General features: G+C 39.9%; 1 protein-coding gene and 1 long non-coding RNA gene across 4 annotated transcripts in view; one reads left to right on the top strand and one right to left on the bottom strand.

The window, feature by feature from the left end:
- TMEM200A (transmembrane protein 200A) overlaps window positions 1-21,630 on the top strand; it is a 62,520-nt gene extending 40,890 nt beyond the window's left edge. Inside the window, exons 2-3 of one of the 3 annotated variants that reach the window (XM_072996810.2) lie at window positions 14,609-14,711; window positions 16,696-21,630. In XM_072996810.2, coding sequence (XP_072852911.2) covers window positions 16,714-18,189 — 1,476 coding nt within the window. In that variant the 5' untranslated portion in view covers window positions 14,609-14,711; window positions 16,696-16,713 and the 3' untranslated portion in view covers window positions 18,190-21,630. Of the gene's footprint in view, window positions 1-11,119; window positions 14,712-16,695 lie in introns of those variants that run through there. The other 2 variants (XM_020790685.3, XM_078383358.1) reach the window with 2 other exon arrangements.
- Window positions 21,013-23,744, bottom strand: LOC144585973 (uncharacterized). Its single transcript, XR_013540628.1, has 2 exons — window positions 23,537-23,744; window positions 21,013-22,001 (listed from the first exon to the last, which is right to left on the bottom strand). It is a non-coding gene; the product is annotated as an uncharacterized LOC144585973 (long non-coding RNA).
- Between the last annotated feature and the right edge of the window lie 1,896 nt (window positions 23,745-25,640).

The following is a 25,640-nucleotide window of genomic DNA, read 5'->3' as shown; positions in this document are numbered from 1 at the left end:
CACGTAGTGCTGTCAACTGACATATGGTAACTGGATGTGAAATACCATGGCTTTAAGTAACAGTTACAGCAAACCAGTGAACCTGCCACATAGAGAGAGAAACAAGAAAATACTGCTCAAGTCCTTTTCCAGCTTTCTCCCCCTATGTGGTAGAATCATAGAATAACAGAGTTAGAAGGAACAACAGTTCTTTATTCTCAGGTGATGTTTGTATCTTCTGCATGCTGAATCCAGAATTAATTGATGCCTGCAGACTTGTAAATCCAGTTTAATTTGATGGCATTTTCAAGAAACGTGTGGTACAAGGATACATGATTCATTTTGCTTCTTGTTAATCACAGCTTAGGTTATTCATGATTTGTCCCATCAATTTCACCAGGTTTCTGATATTTGTATAAGTCACCTTGTTTATAGGAAGAAAGGTTTTTCTTTGAATGTTTTCTCCTTGTCAGATGTCTTAGAATTTTAAAAATCAGTTCCAAGACAGATGAGAAAATAAGGGAGGGGGGAGCACAGACAAAATATAACTGGGAAAGTGAGGAGGGGGAAGGCAGTGGGTAGCAGGGATGGAAATGTGGGGATTATAACCCTGTTTAGCATGTTTTGTGGAATGGAATAGAAATATAGAGAAGAGAAACAGTTGTTTTGGCAAATACAGCTGCCAGGAAAGCAGGTAAGATTATGACTGATCTTCAGTCTTGTTCCAAAAAAAGACTTTCCTCACATCAAAACTCAGTAAGCATTAACATCCTCATTTAAAGTGGAATGAATTACACTGTAAGTTGTTAATAGGCCACTTGGCATTCCATGAAACTTTACAGAATATTGCTTTCCTGTTATTGTAGAGTGGGTTCTGGTAGATAATGACTGTAGACTCTTGAAACGCTTACGGAATGTGGTGTTACACTATAGGCAGCCAAGATCAATGAAGAAGCAAAAGTCTTGATTTTCTGTCCCATTACAGAAGAGGACAAGTTTGCTACCACAAAGAATTTGTGTGGATATGAAAAGATTGACAAATTTACTGTAGCACACTGTTTCATGGACTGAAGTGGGCTCTGCTAAAATGAATGCTGTAATAAGTATGCTGGTCTTTAAGATGCCACAGTACTTAATTGTGCCTGAAGTCCAATGGTATCATGTCACCATGTACATGTAAAGCCTATCTAAACCATAGTATCCATAGCAACCATCTTTGGGTGAGGAATAGCACAGGTGTGAGCTGGGAATACAACACCCAAGCATTACTTACTTACACATCTTAAAGGGGTTATTATTTTTTCTGCAGGGAACAGAAGTCCTGGAATATTACTAGGTTTTCACTGCATTTTAAATTCACTGTCAAGGACTTTAGGGCAGTTCTGTCCTGCACAGCTCTTCTGAGTTTAGCATATATCCATATGCTTTGCCGAGAGGAAGAAAACCCTAATTTTTGTAAGAGACATTTTGTGCAAATTGCGAAACTTTGACCAGGCCCTCTCTTGCTCTTGCATGGGAGTTACAGAACTCTTGACCAGCTGCCTCAATTTCTAGAGTCAGTGTCTCATTTGGGTTCAAGTTATTTATCATGATTGCTTCACATTTGTGCGTGAAGACGAGAGGATCAGGTATATGTAGACAGTCTGCATTATTTTTTCAGGTTACACACAGACAAAAAGGAGTAGATTGTAATGGGTTTGTGTCCAGGACACTAAATTGTTTCTTCATGTTACCCCAAAACTAATAATAGCACTTCTACTAGGCAAATATGAGCTAACAGCTTGCTTATGTGATAAAAATGGAGGTTATTCTGTCTATTTGATTCCAAATTAGACAAGTGCAAAAACTGCCAGAGGAAGTCAATTTGCACTTCCATTTCTCTTATCTTGAGCAGCAGATTTTCTCAGAGTTTCTGGCGATTACTTTGAATTTCAGGAGGTTCAGATGTTCATCAAGTCATCCAGTACAATCAGATTCTCGCTCGAAAAGTCTGTGGGTTTCATCTGCAGCTACCAACTCACCTGTAGTTTTGTGGGTTTTGAGGCTGAATAAGAGGCTCTTTCACAACTCTGTATGTTGTTAACCCTGGTGAGGCACAGCATGACAGAACAGAAGCATTATAAAGAGGGGATTCTGTGCAGAAGGTGAAAATGCCAAATGTCTACATATATCACGTGAGCCTACAAACAATTATTTGTGTAAACCTGGCCAGATTGGTCAAATGTATGTTGGAGTTTTTAGATCATAAAATTTGGACATGAAATTGCAATAACTAACTGGCATTTGAGATTTATTTTCAGATTTCTGGGACAAAATACACCAGTCCTAACAGGCTTGAGGGACAATGATGGTGTGTAATGTGACTATCCGTACTTTCAGTACATTTGAAATGTGGTATTGAAAGAGCTTTACAGATGTCAAGGACCTCCAGGAAGACAAGTAAATGGATTCTGAATCAAAGAAACTCTTAACTCTCTGAAAACAAAAATTATCAAATTGAGGGTATTGTCCTTTGAGCACATGACAAGAAGAAATGTCTAACTGAAAAACACAGTGCTAGAAAAAAATAGAAGGCAGCAGGAAAAGAGGAAGACCAGACATAAGATGAATTGACAATAGGAACCATGGCCTTGAGACTACAAGCCTTGAACAGGGCTGCTAGTAATAGGGCCTTTTGGGGGTTAATTCAGAGGACCTCCATAAGTTTGAAGTGACTTAGAATCATAGAGTTGGAAGGAGCCTATAGGGTCATTGAATCCAATCCAGCTCAGTGCATGAATCCGGATCATAGTATATCTGATAGACAATTGTCTAACTTTCTCTTGAATGCCTCCAGTTTTCGATTGCTTGACACTTCCTATAATTCCCATAACTGGTTCCGTTGTCATCTGCTTTTACTGTTCTGAGGTTTTTCCTGATATTCAACTAAAAGTTGGCTTCCTGTAGCTTGAGCCCATTATTACGTGTCCTGCACCCTGGGATGATCAAGAACAGATCCTGCCCCTCCTCTGTATGACAACCTTTCAAGTATTTGAATAGTACTATTGTATCTTCTCCAATCTTCTTTGCTCAAGGCTAAACATGCCCAGTTCTTTCTGTCTTTCTTCACTGGGCTTGATTTCAAGTCCCCCGATCATCCTTGTCACCCTCCTCTTAAATTGTTCCAGTTTTTCTGCATCCCTCTTAAAATGTGGTGTCTAGAACTCAACACAGTACTCTAGATCACTGGTTCTTAACCTTGGGTTACTCAGGAGTTTTGGACTGCAACTCCCAGAAGCCTTCACCACCAACTGTGCTGGCTGGGGTTTCTGGGAGTTGCAGTTCAAAAACATCCGAGTAACAAAGATTAAGAACCACTGCTCTAGATGAGGCTTAACCAGTGCCAAGTAGAGGGGAAGTACGTAGTACTTCAGAGATTTTGGAGACTTCTGTTAATGCTACGTAAATTAGCACTGGCCTGTTTTGCAACTACATTGCACTGTTGGCTCATATTCAGCTTGTGATCACCAGTAATTCCAAGATCCTTCTCACTCATAGTATTAGTGAGCCAAGTATTCCCTCATATTTTAATGGTGCATTTGGGTTTTTTTTCTTAGGTGTAGAATTTTTAACTTATCCCTGTTAAATGTCTTTCTGTTGTTTTCAGACCAGTGCTCCCTCCTATCAAGGTCATTTTGAATTTTGTTTCTGTCTTCTAGGGTATTAGCTATTCTGCCCTATTTGATATCATCAAATTTGACAAGCATTCCCTGCATTCCATCATCCAAGTCATTAATAAAAATGTTGAAGAGCACTGGGCCCACTTGTTATCTCCTCCCACCTTGAGAAGGAGTCATTGATAAGTACTCTCTGAGTACATTTCTTTAACCACCTTTTCATCCACCCAACAGCACATAACAACCAGGAATGTATCATCTGGATTTTTGGACTTCAACAAACAGAACTGTCTGGGAATTCTCCAGGCAGAATTCTGGGAGTTCCAGCCCAAAGACCCATACTACAGACACCTTCAAAAACCTTTATTTCACTCACCTGGAGCAGGGCCTGGTAGTGGTTTTTCCCCCCTCTTTTCACTATTCCAACTACTTTAACATTCCTGGTTCCATGTACATTGTGTTTCTGATGGTTCCAAATACATTTTTATCATGCATGTATACTCAATAAGGGACAAAGACTGGCCAGAACTCCCACTGCTGAAGCGATGCACATTAGCACTAATTTACAGCAATGGAATTTGCAAACTTCTTGAACTACAAATCCCATAATTATCCATTCTGGAAATTCTACCTGACATAAAGATACCTAAATATGGCTGCCGTGGGAGAATGCCTGGACAGTTTTGAGGCTGAGCTAAGTCTAGTTCCACCCAAACCTCTTGTTCCTGCTTCAGTGTTAGCTGAAAGCTTTTTCTCTCAGAACTAGGCCTAGTAAGCCTCAAAGCTAATTTAGGCCTTTCTGCCAGGGCTAGCAATGGTATGAAATCAATGTCAAAGGCTAATGTTCTGTTAATAAAAGAGAAGGGGGAAACCATAGCTGTGGAAGTGACAATGAAAATCTTTAGTCCAGATTTGTTGTTGAGAAGTGTGTTCCTCTTTAATAATACAATTATCCCAAGGAAAGATGACAACACATTTGTGGAATATTGTGTTGGGAATGTGACAGAGTTTGGAAAAATTCACTTTTGGGACTACAGCATCCAGAATCCACTCAGCTGGAAAGACCACAGGCCATGTTAGGTGAGCAATTAGGTCCAAAAAAGAATTTTTCCAAGCTCTGGAATATGAGACAGGGTGCATAACAGTCTGCAGATGATCAGATACAGAAGACCAGATGTGTCTGTATATTCTTCCCTTTCCATTGTGTAATGCAGTGCTTATGCAGCAGGCATTAAACTTGCTTGGATAGTCATTGAGACATTGTACCTGTACCTTTGGCTTCCTTAAGCATGAACTAGAATACAAACAAAAATTTGGGGGGAAAGTTTCTTTACATTGGTTTCCATAAATCTGTGCTGCTGTGACTGCTGCTTTGCTTGCCTATGTAACAGTGTTGTTCAGAAAAAATGACGAAGGAGAAAAGAAGGGAGGGACTATTGAAATGTAGGGAAAGTGGGGTCCTTCTGTATTTGTCAAGGTATAGTCTTTGGTTGACCCAGTTATGTTTATCCTAATACTATAATCTTTGTATGCATAGTTGTTAAAAAAGCTATACAAATGTGTTTTCTGGCACTGCTGCCTCTGTGTAGAAGAAACTGTTACTTTTATGTCATTGTATCATGTTGCCATTCTGCTTGTCTCCACTTCTCCTGATTTATGGTAGGTATGGCTCTTATGTACTGAAGTGGGTTGTGAGCTCCCATTTTTAAAGTGACATTAAAGGATTTTTCTAATAACATTCCCCTCTTGACAAACGAGAAAAAAGACAAGTAAATCTTCAGTAACAGGCTTTCTTTCTTTCTTTCTTTCTTTCTTTCTTTCTTTCTTTCTTTCTTTCTTTCTTTCTTTCTTTCTTTCTTTCTTTCTTTCTTTCTTTCTTTCTTTCTTTCTTTCTTTCTTTCTTTCTTTCTCTAATTAGTAGGGTAAAGGCATCACTAATAAAAAAGTATTATTTTAACCTTTGCAAACTGATTCCTCACCACCACTTATTTTGAGACAGTTTTTTTTCTTGTGATTTCTAGAGGCAAAAGACTGCAATGTGGAAATCTGGATTGCAAAACCAAAGAATGGTGTCCTGAAACACAAAGAAGTATCATAGTTCAAAAGAGTTTAGGGCAGTGGACTACAGGATGTGTGTACCTCTTATAAAACGGTTTCCCTTTGTTTTTAACTGTGTTCCATTTGCTCAGAATTGCTGAACAGTCTACAGGCTAATCAATGGCATTGGATCTATAGAGGAGATTGAAGAGAAATATTAATTAAAAGGTGTGTCTTTTACTAGTTACATTGTTGTGGGAATATGTTTGCTAGTATCTTCAAGAGTAGCAGGGGACAGCATTTGAAGACAAAGGTGAAAAACTTCTTATTTTTCAGTTTTAGTTTTGAAAAAAGTATGTGCCACAGCACTTAATTTCGACAGAGAAGGTACCAGGCTTCAAAGCTTATAGAGCCTGACACCTGAGGAACTGCCCCTCTGTCTGAAACTACCTGCACACTAAGAACTGCCCTGGACATGCCTCTGAGTGTCAAAATCTGCAAGTGGGTGGCTGTGACATGAGTCTGATCCTTTTGCTGCAGAATGTTGTTGCATCTATTACCTAACTGATTGGTTAGTTTTAGATGCCAGGCTAAAAATGTCACATTTTCCCACATTTGCTTCAATTGGGGAATAGAGGGAGAGAATGTTGTTCCTGTTGTGAGGGAGGGTGTGCTTTCATTTCACATATGCATCCGTTTTCGTGACTAACAGAAAAGAATACTGTACTTGCTAAAACCATGCAGTTTTTGAACCAAGCATGGGGACGTTTCTGCATCTTTAGATTTCTGTCCTGACAGCTCATAACCATGCATGTCCTGATGAGAATGCAACCTTACAAACCTGACTTCACCTAGTGCAGTGTAGTGATTGCAGCAGTCAGGAGACAGTGAGTGGCATCCATTTCCACACTGCTTCCTCCCAGTCAGGAAGGAGAACAGCCTGTGAAGCTAGCCACCCTCTACTGATTTTTCCAACTGTTTTGCTGCTCTTTCTCTCCACATGTGAAAGAAGGGGGATGAATGAAACTGACTGCTCTTGCCCTATGTTTGCAACAGCTGGATGAGACTGCTTCTCCTCCCTCTTGCTCATATATGGATCAGGTATATGATAGTTACCATAGCAATTATTAAAGATAGTTCCTACCTTTCTTATTATTCAGTAGTTACAGAAAATAATTTATTACTCAAAGGTAATAAAATAGTACCTTTTGATTTTTAGAAAACAATAGGCTATTACTGTTGGCCTGCACTGCACAAACACATTGAAATAATGAAGCCACACATACATTCACCTTGTAGTTACAAAATAACTAAAATACAGTTATATCCCCCCCAAATGTGCTGCTTATATACTGAGCCATAACTCAAAGCATTATTTTTTAACAGTTTAATTATGCATGCTATACATTGCCTACTCTCCAGCAAACTGAGTACTCAATTTACTGACCTTGAAAGAATGGACGGCTGAGTGAACCTTGAGCCAACTACCTCGGATTGAACCCATGTTGTGAGCAGAGTTGTGGCTGCAGTGCTACAGTTTAACCACTGTGCCACAAGGCTTCAAAAGGCAACATAATCACTTACTATATTAGCCTTAATGGCTGGGATCCTGTTGCTCCATACACTTGCACACTCTTGTGTGAGCTGTGGGTTTTCCAGAATGTGGGCAAAGAGTTTATCCACTACCCCCTGATGCCAGTGTAACATCCCACCAAATGCAATGTAGATGATTTGTTCATGGCCAGCAGAAACTCTGCTTCATTTGGCATTCCCGCCATTGCTCCATGTGAGTGCAAGGGTGCATGCGTATCCAACCTTCCCATGCCACACCAGAGAGGAAGGAAGCAGAACTGGCAGCCCCTCCACTTCCTCTTCCCCCACTGTATACAGTAGGTGGCAGGGAGTCAGTAGTGGAGGTGGCATTCTACTGTGCCTGAAGTAAACAGAATGCTGGGTAATAGTAGCTTGATTATTTCTACTTAATCTTTAGTTAATTCCTACAAAAAATAAATACTGCCTGCTTGCAACAAAATGGTAATAAGTTATTTCCAAGTTCTGGGATTAGGAAAGACCAGGAAAGACCTCTGGCTGACACCCTAGAGAGCCCCTGCTATTCACAAAACCCATCACTGGGCAAGATTAACAAAGCAGCTGGTGAGAGTCTCCAGCTGCTGTTTCTCTGCTGCAAACTGCTTATTCCCTTTTGCTCCTTTTAAAATAAAAATGATGATGGCTTATTGTTTTTTCCTCCTGACTTGAGTAAGGGCTGCCGCCTTATAACCCAAATAATATATCAGAATATGGCATGAGATGAGGCATCAGAGGAATTGTAACATTAGGTGTCCCCACCTCACTGCCCGTCCACCACAGGGGAGTATGTTGCCATTCCTGCTGCGCAGCTTCATGTGCAGGTTACTGAGAGCGATGCAAAGAAGAGCAGGTGCTTGAAGACTGAATGCTCCTGAATACCCAGGGTTAACCTCAGAGAGTCACTGGAGAAAAAGTGACATCTGAAGTACTCCTGAAGTGTGTTTGGAATTGCTCTCCAAGGGGGCACCTTGTGTTTGATTAGCATTCCCTTTATGGAGTATCAGGTATTAGGGCCAGTTCACTTCACACAAGTGCCTTGGGAACCAGCTGGTTACGCCACCAGCTGCCACATTCCCCTCATGCAAAGATACAGGGTGCTTCTAGATGAGGCTTTTGACATCCTGTTTACCTGCCAGAATTGGAGATTGCAGTAGAAGGAGACAATATTGCTAACTCTTTGCACCATTTCCCCCTTCCTTTTCTCTTACTGCAAAGAAAATAAAGAAAACAACTGCCATGTGTGCATTGTAACTGCTAGCATTAAAAGCCCTCTCAAAGTGCTCCTAGTTTGCCAGAACAAGCAGCTGCACTGGCCTGTTAGGACAGCCAGAGAATTTAGTTTAGCTTATCTTAGTTTATACCTTCTCCTTTTTCTTATAATTGTGACCTAATTTGATTTGTCTGGTCACAATGGGGGGGGGGGGGGGAGAGAGGTTCTCCCTTTCAGATTGTGCATGGTTAATGGGTGGTAACACTAGTCAATCAATCACTGCTGTGCTTGTTATAAAGGAGGTGCCCTAGTTCATGTAGTGCTGAGCATATCTGTGACACCCTTTATTTAGCTCTATTTTTAGTCTTGCAGGGAATGTGCAACAGCTCTACCAAGTGTTGATTTTGTCCCCCTGCTGCGAGGCTGGCCAGCAGTGGTGTACTTGTTCTTGTGCTACTGCTGTCATGGCAACAAGCAATACCACCACTCCCACTGAGAGGCCTGTAGGCTCAGCGTCAGTGCCTTCTTGTTGCTAAGCATCTGCGGTGCTTTGCTCCAGGCAGGAGTAGCTGCTTCTTAAGAGTAAATGAGTAGCAGTGAACCATTCACTTCACTGAAACCAGTCATCTTACAAATACACAATGATACTTTCTTGTGCATGCATGTGTAAGAGAAATATGTATACAGAAATTTAGGTCTATTTTTGTGCTTACGAATGGCAAGAATATTTGTAAGCTTCACAAAAGTTGCTGAGAAATGACTTAAGAATCCAAATAAGCCAAGGAGGTTTTCTTCCTTTCTTATAATCTCCTCTCCTGCAAATTCAGTACTTTTAGTATCAAAACTGTGCTCACGACCTGGGGTTCAAATCCCAGGTAGCCGGCTCAAGGTTGACTCAGCCTTCCATCCTTCCGAGGTCGGTAAAATGAGTACCCAGCTTGCTGGGGGGGCAATGTGTAGCCTTTATAATTAAAATTGTAAACCGCCCGGAGAGTGCTTGTAGCGCTATGGGGCGGTATATAAGTCCAATAAATAAATAAAATAAATAAATAAATATAATTTCCCTTGAATTTACTAAGTTAGGTTCCTCCCCTACCGGTGTTGTCTGTCTCCTGACTTACAAACACTTGCTTGAACCACTCCCTGCTTTAAAAACTATTCTGATGTCACCTAATTCCCCTCCCTAGCATGTGGAAGTCACTTTTAAGACCACTGTGGACAGCAGTGCAAACTGCTATGTCTGCATCACCAAGTATGACAGCAAGACAGCAGAGGTGGCAGGGAGAAAAGAGAAGATGACAGAGGTCAGGAGGAAGCACTCAGCTGCCAAGAAGGAGAATAGGGTTGAGAATAACAAGTGAGAAGAAGGCAGAGGTCATAGAGTGTACCCAGCAAGCAAGCTAGAGAAAGGACTTATGAGGGAGAACTGAGAAGAAAGCAGAGGTCAGAGAAGAGCCCCCAGGAAGTGAGCAAAACAGAGGAGGTGTGAAGGAGAAGACAGCGGAGGTTACATTTATCATGCATGAACATTCTCCAGGAACCAAAGCCCTGTTTAAGCTTTGGTTTGAGCTAATGGGGAAATATATATATATTTTTACAACCCCGCATGCTGCCTTTAGTAGGTTTGGCTTGGGGGGGAACTTTCTGGGGTGGCGTGACTGTCAGTCTATTCAGCACTAATCAATCGATCCTTCCCTGCCTCTGAATTCAAAGAGAGTCCTGCCTCTCTGTTCTGTGTCTCTTTCCCTCTCCTCAGTGTGCTGAAGTCTGTCATTGAAGGCAGCCATGTTGATCAGTTTGCTGTTTGATCTGTTCAGAGCAATAAGTAAAGAAAATTGTTTTTATTCATTCTACTACTAACATCATTCTACTACTAAAATGAGCCTGATGGCGCAGTGGTTAAGCTGCTGTACTGCAGCCAACACTGTGCTCCTGACCTGGGGTTCAGTTCTAAGTAGCCGGCTCAAGGTTGACTCAGCCTTCTATCCTTCTGATGTGGGTAAAATGAGTACCCAGCTCACTGTGGGGAGGCAATGTGTAGTCTGCATAATTAACTTGTAAACTGGCCAGAGAGTGGTTCAAGCACTATAGGGTGGTGTATAAGCAACACACTTTGCCTTTTTTTGTCTCAGAGTGAGTTACTCAGACTGTAAGTGCCAGTTAATGAGAAAAGAGGTGGACTACTTTGGGGAACTTGAAGCTATTCTGCTCTATGAATCTTTACACTTCTGCTGCACAGCTAGAGAAATGTAACCATAAATTCAAAACTCTGCAACAAATATAGGGTTTGACTCATAGTAGCTCACTTTACAACCATTTAACCAGATATAGAGTCTGCTTTATAAAATTTTACGGTTAAAACTTATCTAGTTTTAAATGGATCTAATTAGGCCAGCTCTAGCCACCTAGAGTGGTCGTTTGACTAGATAGGTGTGGTACATATATATATATATATATATATATATATATATATATATATATATATATATATATATATATATATATATATATATATATATATATATATATATATATATATATATATATATATATATATATATATATATATATATATATATATATATATATATATATATATATATATATATATATATATATATATATATATATATATATATATATATATATATATATATATATATATATACATACATACATACATACATACATACATAAATGAGGGGGTTTTGCTATAGTCTAAGGACAAAATAGTTATCTCTACACATTATCTAGAACTGAATTAATTATTCAATCACCTTTTACAGAGAATCTGTTCCAGTATTTCCTTGTTTGCTTTTTTTAAGCTGCATATTTTAAAATTTAATGTTGGAATGCTGTTGTGTCCAATATGGACTTCTAAAGAGCTTCTAAGTTTTCTCCCTGCAACTGGACTCTTCCTAATAAGTTGTGATGCACCTGTCCAAGCAGGAGGTGCCAGATTCTATCAGCTCTTAAAACTGGAGTGGGAGATGCCAGGTTTTGAAAACATTCAGTAGTAATATCTGTGCACTTCTGCCATTGAGATCAATGGGAGTCAAGCAAGAGTAGATTTGAAAGAAGTATCTGCAGAAGAATTTCCCAGCATTATGTGAACTGCGATGGAGTGTGTGGACTTTCCATATCTGATGTGTATATGGGGCAGCCATATGCACAAATACACTCCACTCACTTCTGTAGAATCTCTATGAATGTGAATTGTGGAATGAAACAGTAACACTACAGCTTCATCCTTCAAACTGGCTGGTGTATAAGTGATATGATCCATACATACTTGGACACAGTGGATTCGATACAAATTTTGTACCCTTTGGACACAAGGGATCCTTAAGCGTACAGAATGTTTTTAAGCCAGTGGGAGAACTGTGCTGGTAGAAAGAGGTGGGAGGCAGTTTTGTTGATTTTTCTCTCTCTTCCTCTAGCTCACTGTATCTCACAGTCTGCTGTGAGGGTTAAAGCCTTTCCAGAAGAGTGGAATGACCCTGGGGGCTTGTACAGGGAGTGGGAAATTTGGCAAACATTGTGCCCCTGCCCTTCTACCATTGAGAGTATTCTGAGATGATTTCTGCTCAAGAAATGCTCTTGCTGTTAGAAGCAAACTCTTGATCCAACCCAATACGCCGTTGTGACAAATATGATAATGGTGGGTTCTTTTAAGAACCCTTGGAAAGATTTCATTGGCTTTTTGTAAGCAAATATAAATTATCCGGGTTGTTTTGTAACTCATCTCACAGATAAATGGCCATATAAATTTGAAACATTGTGAATGTAAATCTCAGTTTTAATTAGTTGTCGGCAAACAAAATGTATTTTCAATACATTGTCCCCGTATGGACATTAAACTGTTTTCTTAAGTTAACTGGAGGCTCATTTCTGCAAGTTAGGTAGTTGGACAGAATGAAGAGGCCATTAAGAGTATTACAGTAGCCAATTTACTTCATCTGCTAATGTTAAATTGGTTCTCATTATTGTTTTATATCTATGAAAAACAAAGTAACAATTTTATTGTAAGCTAAAACCAAATTGTATACAGTGGTGCCTCGATAGACAGCTACCCCGCACAACAGTTTTTTCGCTAGACATTAACTTTTTAGATTGCTATAGTGATTTGCAAAACAGTGATTCCAATGAGGGAATTTCGCTGGACAATGTTTGGTTCCCTGCTTCGCAAACCAATTTTTGCTAGACGATGATTTTGATAGCTCCCTCCGCGCTCGCAAACAGGTGGTTTCGGGACCTAAGCTTCGCAAGACAGCGATTTAAACAACTGGTCGGCAGTTCGCAAAGTGGCTTTCCTATGGCTGATCTTCGCTAGACAACGACGATTCTTCCCCATTGGAACGCATTAAACAGGTTTCAATGCATTCCAATGGGGAAATGCTTTTCTCTAGACAATGATTTCGCTAAACAGCGATTTCAGTGGTACGGATTATCATGGTCTAGCGAGGCACCACTGTACTACACTCTCTCTCTCTCTCTCTCTCTCTCTCTCTCTCTCTCTCTCTCTCAAAAAGGGGAATACTGGGCTTAGAAGTCTTCATGAATGGCAATTCTCTTCTAAAGCTTGATTCTGTGTCCGTCTGTGTCTGTCTGTATATTTTCTCTGGGTATTTGAAAATAATATATATTATATAATCTCCCCTGTGAACGCCCAGGGGGGAAAGATGATTCCAGTCATAGGGAAAAGCCCACACCTTTCTTTTATTTATTGGTTGCTTGGTTGCTTAGTTGGTTATGTGTTTAACCTGCCTTTCCTTCAGTGAGCTTAAGGTGGTGTGAATGACTCTCCATCTTCCTGTTTTATCCTTATAACACCCCTGTGAGGCGAGTCAGGTTAGAGAATATGGTTGCGTGAAGAACACTCAGTGAGTTTTATGGCTGAATGGAGATTTGAATTGAGATGTCCTAGTGTACAACACTAGTCATATTTACATGCCTGACCATTCCTGCTGTTTATATGAGCAGCCATGAACCCATGTAAAAGCTGGCTGTGCATATAAGTAAAGCCTAATGTTCTTATGAAATTAGGAATCAGTTATCAGTCTTGGGCATTTGGCTGGTATAGTTGAAGAACTAGGTAAAGAGAAATCAAATCCACAGAGGTATCCATGTACAAAACAAAATTCCATGTGCATAATGGATAAGGATCTAAATAGGCACCTGAATTGATATCAACCTCTCCATTATGATGATATTTGTAAAATATGTATGTCTATAAAAACACATCCACCAATATACATATACATTTATTTGTATACATCTATTCTTCAGATGATGATGTATGTTTCCCTCTAGAAACTCATTCATTTAACTTTGGAAATTACTGCTTTTTTGCTTTGTGGCTAGGGATAATCTTAATTGATGTTAGCAGATCTGTAGTGACTTTATCTTGTTATAATTTCAACCATTCAACCCATCTTGACACTATACAATTGTCTGAAAAAGAAAAAAAAAAACCAAAGATGTTATGTGCTATCAAGTCATTTCTGGTGTGGTAACAATATGAGTTAATGACCTCCAGAATGTCATATCATTAACAGATCTTGCAAACCAACAGCAGGCTGAACTCAATGATACATAGGGTTCCTTCTAGTTCTGCAGTTCTACGATGATGATGATGATGATGATCTTATATTAGCTTGTTCTCTCTTCCTATTGTCCCCTGCCCTTTCTAGCAGTATTGTCTTTTCCAGTAAGTTCTTCTCTGGTCTTCCGCACTAACGGGCATGACTTCCTTTATTGAAGACAATCTGTCTTGCGTTAGATCTTCCTCTTTTCCTACTGTCCCCCTTTCCCCAGGAATATTGTCTTTTCTGGTCAGTTCTCCATTATATGTGCATGGCAGGATAACCTCAGTTGACTCATTTTTACTCTAGTGAAAGTTCAGTTTTGACACCTCATTTCAAATTAGTTGATTCCACCACAACCCCGGCTTTCTTCACAGTCTTTCTATTACATATTATGGATGATGTTGTCCTTGGTTTCCAGTGAAAATCTTTGCCAACTCTGAGCCCTCCTTTAAAAAAAAAGATTCTAAAAGGAAGGGGACATCTTTTGAAAAACATGTACACAATATGTTCATGGAACTTTTGGTCTGATATATATATTTCTTCTTCAGGGTGCCTATCCCAAGGAAAGTGTTTGGAAATTGGAACATAGCTTTCAGACCTGCATTCTGTGGACCAGGCATGGCAACATTAGTTTACCTGAGAAGTTAAAAGGTGTGTATGTTTCTCCATCATATGTTTTACACTTACACCTTTGCTTCACCATTACATTAAGGCCAAAAACAGCTCCTCAAAATATTTTGGCAGAGAGGAACTGCAGGCACATCCTTGCTGTATTTGCTTCTGTCCTCTCCCAGTAGCCATTATATAGATGATGTGCTCATTTTCTGGGATCCACTAGCACTGGGTAATTCTACATGAGGGACGTTTCTCTTGGAATTTGTGTGTAGTATATGAATACTTAAACTTCCCTTTTTGAAAAACCAGGAAATTGAGTTCTGTTAAAAACAACCATTGTAGGAATGTGGGATATTATGCTTCTGTATCCATGATTCAGAATGCCAGGAGATAGCCTGTTGTAGCTGCACAATATTGTGCCTTCCTTGCCAGCAGGAAAAAGGATGCCGAACTTTACATAGCAAAGGGCAGTCTAAATGTTGACAACATCAATGGCAGCTGTCAATATGATCTACAGGACACCCTCTTGTGCTCACTATCATTCACAGGGTAAAGAACAGCCCTGACAATTGTTCTGTATGTGAGTGAGAAAAAGTTAACTGGAGTGGGGTTTTCCCTTGTTTTGTGTCATTTTGTAAATGGTAGTCAGCAGAAGAGGGTGTCCTGGAGTCTAGACCATTTATTCACCTCTTTGCTTCACCATTTTATTTGAATCATGCACAATACCCCACATTGTCAAAATGGAGAGCATTTTTCTTTTTAAGAAATGAATACAGAAAAAGCTGTGTAGTTATTCTCTTGCCTCTGTTGTCTCAGAAAGTTAAAACATAGGATATCTATGACAAACTAATAGAAATACAGACACACTTGCTTGCATCATAAATCAGTTTCAGATCACCACATGGTTCTAAACTATTACTGATTATATTACAAGAAACAGAAAAAAATAGACACTGCAAGAGAGTTTCCTTGTGTTTCTTAAAAATAAATCCATAGATGCAGTAGCACTGGTAGTTGTAGAAGTCTTAGCAGTTTACTGAAATCTGATGTTCCCATCCCAGTCATTCCATAGCATGAGGCCTTGGTAACATTAGGAGTGTGCTATTATAGAACAAAATGCTTTTCTGATGCAGGAAAGGCAATGTTAAATATATGTTGCAGACTGGCTCTGAGTCAAAGGAATGACAACCCATATCTAGCGTCTGGTATACGTTCACAGAAAACAGTTGGTGTTCTGACAGCATCAATCTTATGTTTAAGGGTGTGGTTCTGAATCTAGGGGTGCCTTCCTTCCTCCTCCACCCCCCATGTTTGGGTAAGTTGACAGTCCCACCATCTGTGAATCAGACGAGATTCTTGTACGAAGCATTATCTGTTAAGTGCTCTGCTGCATGTGATGATATTTGGATTACGTTGTTCAATTTTGACAGCCTGAGAAGCAATTAATTCAGGATTACCCTCGCAATTCTTTTTGTCAGATAGTGGCATCTAAGAATGCATATTCAACAGATGAAACCTCTTCAGTTCTGCATTTGTCTAGACCAGGTTAAGTTGCTTCTCATCAGAAATGTTTGTAGCCTGGATGCTCCTGTTATTTCTTCACTGTATTGAAATTGATTTATTGATTTTCAGATAATATTTTATAATTATATGATATGATATCATGCAAATACTTCATACATGATAAAATCACTGAACACTAATTTTTGTACTATTAATGTGTTAAAATGGCTTATCATGCAAGCTTTCTTAAAGATGTGATATTTAGGTGTATATATTACTGGCCACTTTGTAGTTCTGAATTTGCATCCTGTGATTTAATTGTTTCAATTGATGTGTCAGTTTTGTACATCACTTATTTGGGATTATTTGGGAATGCTGAAGACTTTATAATTATTCTAAAAAATAAATAATCAGGCAAGTTAAAAACATGACAAATTTGAAAATTCAAATGCTTTAAATGCTGCTGCTTATGTGCTGCTTATTGTAACTTTGTGTGTTTTTTTCTTTCCAAATCTAGATTTAAAACAATACCATTATGATTGCAACTGGGGGCGTCATAACAGGACTGGCTGCCTTAAAAAGGCAAGATTCTGCCAGATCCCAGCACCATCTAAACCTCACAGCATCACCAGCCACTGAAGAACAGAAGCCTGCCAAACCCCGTCCCAGGGCAGATGTTGTTGTGGTCCGAGGCAAAATTCGACTTTATTCCTCATCCGGATTCTTCCTTGTCCTGGGGGTGCTCATATCGTTTCTGGGGATTGCTATGGCCATCCTAGGATACTGGCCCCAAAAGGACCCTTTTCTAGAGCCTGAAGACAGCTTGTCACTTAATGAGACACAGGCCGCTGGAAAAGAAGGTGGCATTTTAATTCGTTTCCTCGAACAGCATTTGCACTCTGATAAGATGAAAATGCTGGGGCCTTTCACCATGGGGATTGGGATCTTTATCTTCATTTGTGCTAATGCCATGCTCCATGAAAACCGTGACAAGGAGACAAAAATCATACATATGAGAGACATCTACTCCACTGTCATTGACATACATACTCTGAGGATCAGTGAACAAAAACAGCTGAATGGGGCCTACACGGGCTTAGTGGGAGAGAATGAAGCCAAACACTGTGGAAGCTCTTGCGCAACACAGCTGGCTGCAAATACCGTGGCACCGTTTTCAGGCTTTGCAAGCAACTTCCAGGTGGAGGGCAATGCTGAGGAAGATGACATTTCTGTGAGTGACAGCAAAAATATCAGTCACCTGCTCCCACCTTTGTTGACTGAGCGCTCAGGCTCAGTCTTTGGCCTTTACTCACATTCCGGGAAGGCAAAAGATGACAAGAGTAGTGGCCCACTGAAGTGTGAAACAAAGTCTATTGTGTCATCTTCCATTAATGCGTTTACACTACCCGTAATTAAACTTAATAACTGTGTCATTGATGAACCCAGCATAGACAACATTACTGAGGATTCTGCATGTACTAGAGGAAGGCCGAAAAATTTATCCATGGACTCTTTATCTGTCCCCTTGCCTGATACCAATGACAGCTACAAGCCTGCCAGTGCATTGATACCAAGAAACAATCTGTGTCAAGATCCTTCATTTAGTCAGTCCAAATCTTCAATGGCTCTTGGATCCAGCACAGGAAAGCTTCTGTCACCTGGTGCAGCCAGAAAACAGTTTGGGTCCAACAGCTCTCTGCATCTTTTGTCTGTTCATTCAAAATCCTTAGATTTAGACAGAGGTCCTTCTACTCTCACTGTCCAAGTTGAACAACGAAAACATCCAAGTTGGCCAAGACTGGACCGGAGCAACAGTAAAGGTTATATGAAACTGGAAAACAAAGAAGACCCAATGGACAGGCTCCTTGTACCCTCTGCCTCCGCCAAGAAGGACTTTACTAATAAAGAAAAACTTCTTATGATTTCCAGATCACATAATAACTTGAGTTTTGAACATGATGAGTTTTTGAGTAACAATCTAAAGCATGGCTCTTCTGAGACAAGGTTTTGATAGCAAGGTGACAATGATTTGTCAGTATTTTTTTAAAGACTCACTCATATTTTGACACATATTTGTTGGGGGTTTTGTTTCCAGTACAAGCCTGTTTTTACCCAATGTTTCTATTCAATGAAAATTGCCTTGTGTTAGCAATGGTTATTTTTCACCTCTACAGTGCCAAGTGTTTAATGTCAAGCAGCTTGTTCATCAAAATACTGGCACAATGCCAATTGGGTGGTGTTTGTGCTAGCTGGTAATTAGATGATGGGCTGAGAATTGATGTCTTCTTGATTTACCACTGCAATACCACACATTAGCAGTGCTCAGAGTATTTGTGTGCCTCAAATAATTTTTCCTTCCAGTCAGTACTCTTTTGTTTCTGTATAAGCATGCTATCTTTCACTGCTATGAGTCAACAGTAAGACTGAACAAGCTTCAATATTCAGATTCATCAGTAATGGCAACATTTTCAATAATGGTGCCTTTAGATGAAGATGGAGATGGATGCAAGTTTTGTAGTAGTAGAGCAAAATTTACCCTCCTGGTTGTGATCCAGAAAGCTACTTGAAGTCCACCCTCTTGACTGCCTTTTCTTTTGAAAAGCAGATCCTTTATTTTATTATTTTAATGTTTTTAAAAAAACTTTTAAACTTCTTTTTTGAACTTCCTCATGCAGAATCCATCAAGGCAGTATGGTGAATTAGGGATTCTGGGAGTTATAGTCTTTTAAATTTTGCAAGTTCTAAGAAGTAGGGGTGTGGTACTTTGAATTCAGGTCATCAAGTAGGTAACAAACACAATCCACATGGATGTTTCTGCTGCAGTCATTCCTATTCATTTCCACAAGGCTTGCATGAAGGAAATTTGCAGTAGGGTGTGCCCATTTCATTTTACATAAGATGGTAATCTAGACATACATAAATATTTAGTAAAAACTGTTACCATATTGAATAGGATTTGGGATACAGGAAGAAAATGTCCACAGTGAAAACATTTTTGCGAATTTCCTATAATCTGCCTAATGCCAATGACATATCTGAAGCTGATCCATTATAATAATGCAATGATACGGTCATAGAATAAGTGAGTCAGCTAAGGGTGATAGTTTCCAACTTTTGGACCCAGTTGCTGTTGGACTACATTCCTCATCCTTGTCTAGTGGCCATGCTGGATAGGAATGTTAGGAGCTGTAGTCAAGACAACATCTGGGGATGAAACTTTTGGCTACTACTGTCCCTAGAAGGACAACAATCTGGTAAATAAGAGCCAACAAAGCCTATCTTAGTTTTTCTTAGGAGCTGATAAAGAAGAGGAGAAGGGTTGTACTTGACACCTTTGATAACTGGGTGCTATTTATACAACATATATATGACAACTCTGTCTGGCAAGGTGGGATGACAGCGTATTCAAAAAAGACATTTAATTATCTGACATATGGAACGTGGGTGTTTAACTGTATAGAATTATTTCTGTTTATCGTGTGAAATGAAATGCAAATATTTCAGTTCACTAATCATTGTTAAATATGAAACTTAGATCAGGGGTCTCAAACATGCGACCCGGGGGCCATTTGCGGCCCAGCCCACTGGACAATAGCTTGTGGCCCCTGCCTTGCCTGCCCCTCCCAAAGTGCCCACGCATCCTCTGCTGTCAAGAGTAAAAAAAAGCCTCCACTCACTCGCCGGCTCTCTCCCAAGACAGCGCCTCTTGCACCCTCCATCCAGAACTGCAGCCAGATGGAGGGTGCAAGAGGCGCTGTCTTGGGGGAGAGCCGGTGAGTGAGGCGTGCTACTGGCCCTTTTCCCCAAGGGCCCGAGCCGCCATGGCACAATGCCTGAGAGCAGAGCTCGCTCCCGGCCCGCCCTCAAAGAGCGCCTCCAAGCCACCAACAGCTGCCACCGCCGCCTCCACCTCTTCCAGGGAAGCGGCTCTCTAGCTCTCTCAGCACCAGCCAGGCCAGCGGCCGCCTCAACACCCAGCGGTGCTTCCTCCTCCTCCTCCTCCTCCTCCTCCTCCTCCTCCTCGTCCTGCTTCAGCCACCTCGGCTCTGGAGGCTGCCTGGGCTTGCCTCGCAAAGTTTGTTCCTCTGTCGTGGTGGGGTAGCTGCTGATGCTGAGGGGGCTTTTTTGAGGGGGGCCCTCAGAGGAAGGTTGCCGGACCTCCCTCCCTTCTCTGCTTCTTCATCCTGCTGCTGGTGATGGTGGTGGTAGTGAAGAACAAGCTGGAGGGGGTCGTGGCTGGTGACAGGAGCTCGCACACCCCTCCTCCTCCTCCTCCTCCTCCTCCTCGGAGCCCCAGCCGGGTTAAGGAAACTCCTGGGCAGCTTCCTCAGGCTCTTGCTCCACTTTGCAGAAAATCTGATGCTGCCCAGCCCTACCCAGACTCTGCCTCCAACGGCCCCCCAGGTAAATTGAGTTTGAGACTCCTGCTTTAGATAGTAAAATTTTCTACAGCCCTACTGAAGTATTCTATAAATATAATAATGATGTTATGCTGTTTATTATGAATAAGCAAACAATGGGGATTGTACTTGCTGTGTACTCCTTATTTCAGAATGTCCATCACTATTTGCCTTTGAAGATTTCCTGAAGGAAAGAAGAAACACAGAAGCTCTCTCAATGATTCAGAATACTAGAAACATGGGATTCTGAACTGCATGGGGAGGCTTTCCATCTCAGAAAGTCATTCACTGCGTGAAGAAAGCTACAAAACATTTATGAGGAGGAGGTCAGGTCTAATGTGCTTCCCCTCCATATATTGGATTAGTCCCTTGCAGGACACTTGAATAGGGCTTGGAATTGGACCACCACTCATTGCAGTGATAAACAGTGTAGGGAAATGTTGCAAAGAGGGAAACAATGATTGATGGCAAAAACTCAATTCCATCCAGTTGGCTCACCATTAAATTGGATGTTATTGCTAAAGAAACAGATAATATGAATGGGCTTACCAGAAAATATCCTGACTGTGTACTATTGGAACTAAAGCCTAATTGTGCTGACTTGTCCATTATAGTTCAGTCCACCCATGTGGTTTGGCCGATAGGATCACAGTGCTAATTGGCCATTTTAGCAGATGTTTCATGTTTTCACTTGACCTAAATAAACTCAGGAAGCTTCTCCCGAAACAATCAGTTCTGTCAAAATGTTGTAATTCAGTTGACTGTAAAAGACAAAAGACAGAATTTTCTATTAATGTTTGGCTCTGTATTCTAACAATGCAATGTTCCTGTCACCAAAAAAAAAAAAAAAAACCCACAAAAAAACCCAAATCACAGAAACGCATAACCTGCCCAGTGACTTGAGGCATAGTGTTAAGTTGTTAGAATCTCAAACCTATATATTGTAACAGAGTTGGCTAAATATTTTGCTATGAAGCTTTTAATAACTTTCTGGTCAGTGTTCTTAATACGTTTGCTATTTTTTTAAAATAAAAACCAAACTTACAAACATGCATATATTTTAAACGTGTTTATTTTTATTATTGAATAGCTCTTTTTTAATTAAGGTAGTGAACAACAAGATAATTTTTCTTGAGTGTGTGCTTTTATTCCTCCCTCCCTTGCCTGAAACTAAGTAGTAGTTGTGCTCCTTATTCTTAGGTCACAAAAATGCAAAATGTGTTACAATGGATCATTTGTATTATTAACATAAAGACTGTGTGTGCACACACAGCAAAGCTCACCTACCCATCATTCCACTGAGACAGAGAATCCACGCCTTCAGCATGCCTCCTGCCCTATGTCCCAGTGTTTCCACACCTGCTAATTCTACCTGGTGACTTTTATACATTCAGCTGATGGTTGAAATAAGAAGCCTGCAGACCTGCGACAGGATGAGAAGCAGAGGGATGTGGAGTAAATCTATCACAACCATACATGTGTCATCACCCTTATCCAGACATTCCACCAAATGCATAGTTACAGTATCCTGTTCAATCTTATTGCACATGGATATTCAAAATGTAGAAGCTGCTGTTGTGATTTGACAGGGTGCCTGAGGCACATGACTAGGCACAAAACCAGTACCTTGAAAGATGGCATGGTAGATTCCACAGTTATTTGCATAAATATGGAATAGGATATTTGCCATAATAATCAAAAGGGAAGACCCTTTTGATTATAGTAGAGGCAAATGATGCAGACCTGTTTTTTTAATCTATGTATTTACTATCTTCTCTCTAGTGGGACAAGATGCGAACCTACATTCTAGAGGTGATGTTACAGTAAAATTATACAGTACTTGGGTGGGGTATTGTTTTGGTTGATCAATAAAATAAGTTTTTTCTTTTTTCTACATGTTCTGCCATTAAGAGGTGGTCCACACATGCAAGGGAAAACACTACAGTACTGTGAATTACAATTACAATTCAATACATTTTTATTTTATTTATCAGTTCATTGCATTTTTATGTGGTCAAAACACTCTGGACAGTTTGAAACAACACCCCTAAAACCAAATACAGTGGTGCCTCGCTTAGCGATTGCTTCGTTTAATGTTGAAATCGCTTAGCAATGACTTTTTCAGAGCGATCTTGTGCTCCATTTAACAATGGTTCCTATGGGCGATTTTCGCATAGTGATGTTTGGGACGATGCTTCGCATAGCGATGACAGTTTGGGCACCCCTGTTTCGCTTAATGATGGTTTTGACAGCCTCATGTTGGCTATTTTTTAAATGTTTAAAAATATTTAAAAATGTTTAAAAATGTCTAGAATGCTTGAAATCATAAGTGCACTTAATGAACCGTTTGTTAAATTAATTTGACTTTGTTCTGACTCTTTTTAAATTTGTTGTAATTTTTTCCCCCATTGAGATGCATTGAATACGTTTCAATGCATTTCAACTGAGGAACCGTGTTTCGCTTAGCGATGTTTCCTATGGCGATTTTCGCTTAAGGACAGCAATCCGTTCCCATTGGAATGGATTAGCTGGTTTTCAATGCATTTCTATGGGAAACTGTTTCACTTAGTGATGAAATCGCTTAACAGCGATTTTTTGGGAACCAGTTATCATCGTTAAGTGAGGCACCACTGTAATATGAAAATAGAATAAAACATAATGTAAAAAATAACAGAATCAGTCTAAAGTTTAAAAAAAAAACAGCCGTAATGCAGATAGAAGAAATTACAAGCATGACTTAGAAATAATTCATGACCATCCTCATGGCATCTTCTGAATACTGTTGTAATAGGTTTTACAATGATTTCAGTCGTATCAGAAAAAAGTAGCATACATTTCTGATACCAGCTGACCCTGAGAGAAAAAATGTAACTAAATAATACCTGTCCCTGCCACAGCTTCATTACCATTTTAATAGGAAGATCACACTGATACACTATGAAGGAATTATGTGCCCACCAGTCATGTAGCTGCTTTGTCTGACTATCAAAGGCTCACAGCTAAAGAGTTCCAGTATCGAATGTCTAGAAGGTGCTTCAAAATGAGGAGAGTTCCTGAAGGATATTATTCCAAAGTAGATTTCTGTGGATCAAAGAGTACAAGTAAAACTGTTTGCATTCAGACTCTGAACACTAACAGTGAGTATTTTTAAAAAATTCATATTATAAATGCTGGTGAAGAAAATACACTTAAATTATAGCTCATATATAAAACCCAGCTGGAAAAATGATACAGGGTATAATGAAATGTATTGGTCACAGCCCAGCACAAACTTAAGGATACCATTTGACTTTTCTGTACTTTATATTTTCTCATCCCTGTCTGTGTTGTCATATAGTGACATAACAGGAAGATCCGAAAATCAGAATTGTCCAGTTATGTTGAGGAAAACCACAAGTAGAAGATATTGCGGAAACATATTTAAACATTACTGAAATACATTATAAAAACTCTTATGTTTTGTGTGAAAATGGCCAGCATCCCGGCTAGACTATTGAAGCAGGAGTAGCATCTCCGGTAATAGCAGATTGTGCTAGTTAAATACCCATTGCTGTGATTCTGAGATGAAATCATGCATGACCCAGAATCAAAGCAGGGAGTCTTCATATTATAATGTCTGCCAATGACAGTGACATCATTTGTTCTGTGCCAGCCTGGCTATATAATAGGAATTTGACTGATATTTCTTTTTATTATTAATATCTCTTTATATAATCATATGTTACAGTAATACATACAATAAATGGAATTTAAGTCTTTAAAATGTGTGTTTATGGATGTAAAAACAAACATGGTGCTTATATACATACTGACCCATAGCACTTAAAGCACTCTCTGGGTGGTTTACAAGTTAATTCTGTAGGCTACACATTGCCTCCCCCACCCCAGCAAGTCAGGCACTCAATTTACCGACCTTGGAAGGATGGAAGGTTGAGTGAACCTTGAGCCGGCTATCTGGGATTGGGCCTAGGTTGTGAGCAGAGTTTTGGCTGCAGTAATGCGGTTTAACCACTGTGTCATGAGACAGTGGTTAAACTATATTTGATAAAAGCCTTGTTTTTTTTAGTGGGGCCTATTTTATAATTTAGTCTATAGATTCAGAGGTCTGTACGTGACAATGGTTGTGCAAGGATAGAGATGGAAAGGTTTCCATTCACTGTAGAGTTCTGTTCTACAGCCTCTGCTTCCAGTCTCTAGGACCAAAGGTGAGCTGTCATGTAACTGATCACATCCAAGGCCATTCTGTTCTTCTTTCCATCCTTTGATGAGAGTACACAAGGGGACGTCTGAGGTGTTAATTAGATGCAGAATTACTCGCTCTCAGCATTTCCAGTCCTAATGACTCAGGACACAAACCAGATAATTAGCTGGGTAGTTCTAATAAATGAATAATAATTCCTCATTTAATACAGGAAAAAAGGTGGATAACCTTCTACTTGGGAGCCAGATTTATCTGTATCTTTTTATTGTGTATTCCCCATGGCACTCAGCACATCTGTTGCTGAATAACCCTTTTCCTCTTTGCAGAGTTCAACATTGAGTTCTTTTCTGGGAAATATACATTTTTGTGGAGGAGACTGATTTCTTTGTGAGGTCTTTATTGATATAAAAAAATTAAAAGTTTTTCTGTTAGAACATCATGTTTTTAAAGCTCTTGAAATTGTGTTGAGACCCCATATTCAAACAAGATGCTGAAAGAGCATATGAAATTACGAATCAGTCATCCCAAAGTGGAGCTGGTTCTCTAGAGATGAGTTTGTGATATATGAAAGCAGAAACAGAGAGCAAAATGCTTGTCAGATGATGAGTGGGTGGACATTTGACATCCACTCCTACTGCCCTTAGAACATAAGGCATACTATAAAAATAGATCTGGGCACTTACAAGCCAGTCTACAGGTTACACTGTGCACAAAAACTGGAATCCCCTGGAGATCCTTCTCTGCTTAATGTATCTTTCAGGATAATCTAAATGCCCCATGCAAAATTTGAGTTTCCCTGTCAAGCTTCCTCTCTACCGGGCATGGGAAGGTGCCCTATGTCATGGTGCAAATGTTCTCCTA

This window comes from Pogona vitticeps, chromosome 1 (genome assembly GCF_051106095.1).
Source record: "Pogona vitticeps strain Pit_001003342236 chromosome 1, PviZW2.1, whole genome shotgun sequence".
NCBI classification, from domain to species: Eukaryota; Metazoa; Chordata; class Lepidosauria; order Squamata; family Agamidae; genus Pogona; species Pogona vitticeps.
This window is presented reverse-complemented; position numbering and strand designations above follow the sequence as displayed.